The sequence below is a fragment of the Gekko japonicus genome, unplaced genomic scaffold, assembly GCF_001447785.1.
Source record: "Gekko japonicus isolate JY-2015 unplaced genomic scaffold, Gekko_japonicus_V1.1 scaffold1597, whole genome shotgun sequence".
NCBI lineage: Eukaryota > Metazoa > Chordata > Lepidosauria > Squamata > Gekkonidae > Gekko > Gekko japonicus.
In genome coordinates this window covers 333,835-339,346 of record NW_015169222.1, presented here as the reverse complement: position 1 = coordinate 339,346, position 5,512 = coordinate 333,835, and the positions used below count along the sequence as shown (strand labels likewise).

General features: G+C 39.0%; 1 protein-coding gene across 1 annotated transcript in view; it reads right to left on the bottom strand.

Moving 5' to 3' along the window:
• Positions 1-5,512, bottom strand: part of ROCK2 (Rho associated coiled-coil containing protein kinase 2) — a 157,356-nt gene that overhangs the window by 53,223 nt on the left and 98,621 nt on the right. Inside the window, exons 10-11 of the mRNA XM_015416412.1 lie at positions 4,915-4,952; positions 2,161-2,249 (exon numbers count right to left, since the gene is read on the bottom strand). Coding sequence (XP_015271898.1) covers positions 2,161-2,249; positions 4,915-4,952 — 127 coding nt within the window. The remainder of the gene's footprint in view (positions 1-2,160; positions 2,250-4,914; positions 4,953-5,512) is intronic.

Sequence of the window (5,512 nt, the reverse complement as noted above, 5' to 3'; positions counted from 1 at the left end):
CCACCACAAAGTTTCAAGAGGATTTTTGCCATTGACTTCAATGGCCCCATTGGTTATAATGGACCCGAATTTTTCGGGTTTCTCAAAAAATTTCGGATATCTATGCTTTACCGATATAGATATTCGGGTTTTTTCGGGTTTCCCGAAAAAATTCGGGTCCAGTAAACCCGAATCCGAATTTTTCCGAATTTTTTTTTTTTGCACACCCCTACCCACAACCATCTCTTCACGGTTACTGTCCCCCCAAGAATTGGTGCTTCCAGCCTCCCCCCATCACATCCACACATTTCCAGCTTGTCTCCCTCATTGAGGACATTGTTGCTGTAGTAGATAAGAATGCCATCTCCTTAGTGTTTGGGCACACATACACACATGCCTCTGTCAGGTGGGGGTGGGCAGGACCAACACACAACTCAAACAAAATCCACTTCATAACAAAACATCTACCTTACATCTTATGAACCAAGATCTACCTCATAGCACAGCACCCACCTCATGAAACAAGATCTACCTCACAGTGCAACACCCACCTCATGGACCAACATCCACCTATACAAACCTCTACCTCATCAAACTTCCACCCATACAAGTGAGCTCATTTATCTGCACTCAAGGTTTCCCCATCTGCAGCAACAATGTTTACAAGGAGGAAGTAGGCAGTACTCGCCCCTCACCAATCCTCACTAAACTTGGAGGGCAGGTAGAGGAGCATCCCTGTGAGGCCTGTGAGTTTGATGTCTCTAGCTTGCAGGGGGGCAGTTTGACACACTCCTCCTGAACCTGCCCAGCTGTGATTTCTTCAGAGAGCAGTTTCCTGGGGGCACCTGCTTTGGGGGGCTACTACTCAGCAACCCCCCCCCAGTAAATCATCACCAAATTTGGAGGGCAGGTACAGGGGCATCCCAGGGAGGTCTGATGCCTCTAGGTTGCAGGGGAACCATTCAACACACTCATGCACCCGTGGCTGAGATTTCCCCAGATATCACTTTCTGCCTTGGGGGTGCTGTAACTTGGCCCCCCTAAATCCAATCCTCACCAAACATGGCGGGCAGGTAGGGGAGAGTCAGCTGGAGACTCGCTGCAAGTTTGGTATCTCTAGCCCATGGGGGGGGCATTCTACCACATCATAAACCTCACAAAACAAATCAGGTCGCTGAACAGAAAGGTTCATGGTTCGTGAGACCACACAAATCACGAACAAACCTCCATTGTCCTGGTTTGTGCCCTCTCTAGTGCTGACACCCACAGCCTCCCCAGTCCCCATCCATTTCTGCCCAATGCAAGCTGTATGTGTTCCACAGCACAAGTTATCCTGAGACAGAAAGATGAATATGAGTAGCCTGAGCCCAATATTTGAAACTGCAAAGTGAGAGACAAAGCACCCTGTTTTCTCCCAAGGGTTAATGTGACTATTAGTAGGTCTATTTCAGCTTGCAGGTGTCCGTAATTGGGCCTCCCAGCCTACATCATCCTTATCTCTTTCAAGGTCATTCAGAAATGTGGTAAGTGGTTCATCATGAGAATCAGCAGTCAACTAGATGGGAGAGGGAAACAGAAGTGATGTGGTAATCTTCTAGGGGGTTCCAGCGAGCAAATGCCCTGACTGGATTTGAAGGACCACCTGATGCCAGATGGCAAGAGGCTATAATTAAGCCATAGACAAAAGGGAAGCCATGCTAACTTTATGATCACACATAACAGTGGCTCTGACTATGCTAAGCTTCACTGCAATGGACAGCTACATAAATAATGCTTGAGCCTCTAGCTTGAACTTTGATACTTCAAGGATGTGCCATCTAAAAGCAGATACTGATGTATAGACAGACAAGTTGTTTTCTTGCTCCAAGATTGTAGAGACTGTGTTGCCTAGTATTATTTTGTACTTTAAATATTAATTAACCTTCATATATTTTACCAAAGTCTGGTGTGCATATAGCCTTGAGAACCCACATCTCTGAGCGTTGCCTGCTTGCTGAAGAGATAGCGGCTCAGAGGGACCTAGGCTTGAGTCCTTGACACAAGGCAAGCAAAAAGCTTTAACTACAGTCTTCCTCTTAGCATTATGGCTCTTGATGCAGGCATCATTCTATTTGATGTCCCACTATACACGTTTTGTAAAAAGCCGCCCCATGTACAGAGAGACAGAGGAAAAACTATTACCTGCATTTCTGTTCCAGCTCTTCTTTGAGTTGTATTTCATTATGAAGCTGATCTTCTAGCTTGCTTACTTTTTTCTGAAATTGTGCAAACTGGAAAGGAAGAGTCTAGATATTAAGTGCTTATCAAATGGAAACTTATTTACACAGATATAAAAGAAGCCTAAAGCCTATTAGCTAGAACTAAATATTATTTGTTAGTTATTTCTCTAGGGGAGCACTGAACAGGTTTTGTAGAACACATAAAAATATCTACAGTGGCACTTGGTATTATAATAAAAGTAATTTAACTCTGCAAATGTGCAAAGCAGAATGAAATTCACTGACATACAAGAGTTGGATCAAAGGATTCCTTTCTACTAAGAAAGAACTCTTGCTGTATTGGAGGAAGTCCTCTTCCAATTGGAATATGTTCTTGGATCTAAGCCATTTTATAATAAATAGGGGTGTGCACCAAAAAAATTTAGAATTTTAAAATATTTGCCAATAATTCCGAATCCCAGTATCGGTATGATACTGGGGTTTGGGAATTATCAGCCTAGCCGAATAAATTCAGCTCAATTATACCCTATGGGGAGGGGACTGTTCCTATAGGGTATAACAATCCCCCCTTTGAAGGGGGGGGTTTCCTATCACTGAAGGGAAGGCAAACTGCCTCGCCCAGTAATGGGATTCCCTGAATGGATGCTGAATATATGGCATCCTTTCGGGGAATCCCTGTTCAGCCAGCCGAATCAGATTAGAGAATCTGATTCACCTTTCGGCAGGCCTGAATAATGCATTATTCGGTTTGTCTAAACTGAATGCACATCCCTAATAATATAATAAGGTTTTTAACCTTCCAATTTGTCCTACATTGCATAAGACATTTAAAAACACAGGTGCTGAAAAAGTCTTACAAATTCTGCAAATTGCCACAGATATTTACAAGAAATGGCATTACAAATGCAGAATCGCATTTATTACCAAATTATGAAAACATTAATGGGTGAAATGAAACCCATAAGTGAGAAAGCTTTTCTCCCACTGAAATCAACAGATCAATTACAAAATATAATTAACTTCTGTATTTCAAATTTAACATTATAGTTACTGGTAAAATTCAACAAATACCTTCCTTTAAATTGGTGCAAAGACTGTATAAATCTGCTCTACAACCTTAAGTTTACAACCAAAAAGTATCCTAAAAAGGCATCTAACAGTGCAACCCTATGTGGAATTAATCCAGTTGGAATAACTTTGCATAAAATTGAACAGCAGGATAGCCATGGCAGGGAACAGCCACTTTAGATAGTGGGACATACAATGAAACTGATGGAACAGTAGATTCAGGACAGACAAAAGAAAGTTTTTAAAAAAACAATCAGTGTCTATATTTCTATATATGAACCAATACACCAGTTCTGAAACGTTCTGAAAGGCACCTTCATTGCTTGTGTCTTAGGAAGGCTGCAAGGCTGTCTCGAAGAATTCTGGTTCAGGCTGCCGCTTTCTGAATTGTTTTCTGACAGCACTTGTTAGGCTATAAAGAGTCTAATGATTCTAGCTTCTATTTGAGGATACAGGGTTTATCTACATATTTGTGGCATTATTGTATTTTTCTGCTTCTGATATTATTAGCTACTTTGAAAGCCTAAAGAAAGGTGTAAATACTAAGCACAAAAGTTAATACAATTGACTTATGGATCCTACCACCACAAGATGCAATTATGGCAGCTGGCTTTAAAAGTAGACTAAACAAATTTATCACTGAACCTTCATAAATTACTACCACCAATACTTAATACTTCATGTTCACATGCAATGCAACTCTGAATATCAGTCGCTGGGGACAAGAACAAGCTGAAATAGTGGTCTTTTGGGTGCCACATGTAATCCTTCCAGGGACATTTGGAGGTTGGCTATTTGAGGAAAAACAGGAGGCTGGACTACATATGTAGTGGGAGCTGAATATTTAACTGTTTTTCTTGATGATTTTCCATGTTAACTGAACTGTCAGTGAACTGTGTTTGCTTAAAGTTACTTCAATCTGTGACAATTAATTGAGACAATTACAGAAAAGTTAGATGAATTGCTTTTTAATAGAGGTTAAGAGTTAAGATTAGCCTTCTTATCTTGCTTTGTCAGATGTAACTCATATGCACCTGCTTATTGGCTCATTTGCTTATGTTGATTATGCCATATTTAGTTCAGATTGTAATCACATGATTATGATAGAAGAGATTTAGAAAAAGACTGATATTTTTCTATAAATACGCACTACCGTGATAAGCAAATCAGACTTCTCTGGATAGAAGTCTCAGAACAAGATTAGGTGAGATTTCTGGGTGTGTGTGGTTGATAATCTCCAAAGCAGTAAGACAAAACCGGAAACCTGGTTTGTTTTTCAAAATATTACTCACTATAATATGATTAAGCAATGTTAGAAACTTTGATAATTTTAGCACTTATTTTTACAGTAATTGTAGCGGTAATTTTCACATTGTATTTCTTACTGTCTTGCATAATAAATAAATTTCTTTTTTCAATAAAAGATTAAAGTCTCTGAAGGTTTTTGGTCTGGTTTGCTGGTTATAGTTCAAAGAACAGAATCTACATCTTACTTGTTCATATTATCAGATTTAAAGGTAGATAAACAACCTTTAAAAGATAAATCCTGTAGAACTCTGCTGCTAAACAGTTTGAATAGGCAAAGTCCTTTTAAAAGTGTTTAGTCCAGATTCTCTAATTGAATGCGGGAGTGATAGTGTCCCATTACAGATGGATTTTGGTCTGATTTAGCAGAGTTCTTCTCACGTTTGTAATTTTGACACACTGATAGTTGCCACTACTCCAAACCTGGATAAACATTTCTTGTCTAGCATTGGCTCTCAAAGACTCCACAGTGTAGAGAATATTTATTTTGCATAGTCAATGACTGGAGTTTTAAAGACTGGGTCTATGCTCAAAATAAATTAATTAATTAAAAAACACACCACTGCTATTGTAAAAAAATAAACAAGACCACATCATTCAAACACCAGTATATACAGATAGAAAAGTATTTTCATCTTTCATAATTTATAACAACATGCTTACCTCTTCACTGTCCTGTAAAGACAGACGAAAGAAATAGGTCAGTGATTATTATTATTTTTTAAAAACAAGGTTGCCTCTATATATTTTCTTTGGACTGCTGAATTTGCTACATAAAAACCTAAACATAAAGCCATCTAATAGCCAACAATTCATTTAACTTTAATGGGACTTAGTCATATTTAATAACAGATGTGTACAATTAATGCAAACTATTCAAAAGTGAATACAAGAGTGTACAGTGCAAGGGTATAAATACTTTACGTGTGTTTAACATTTAA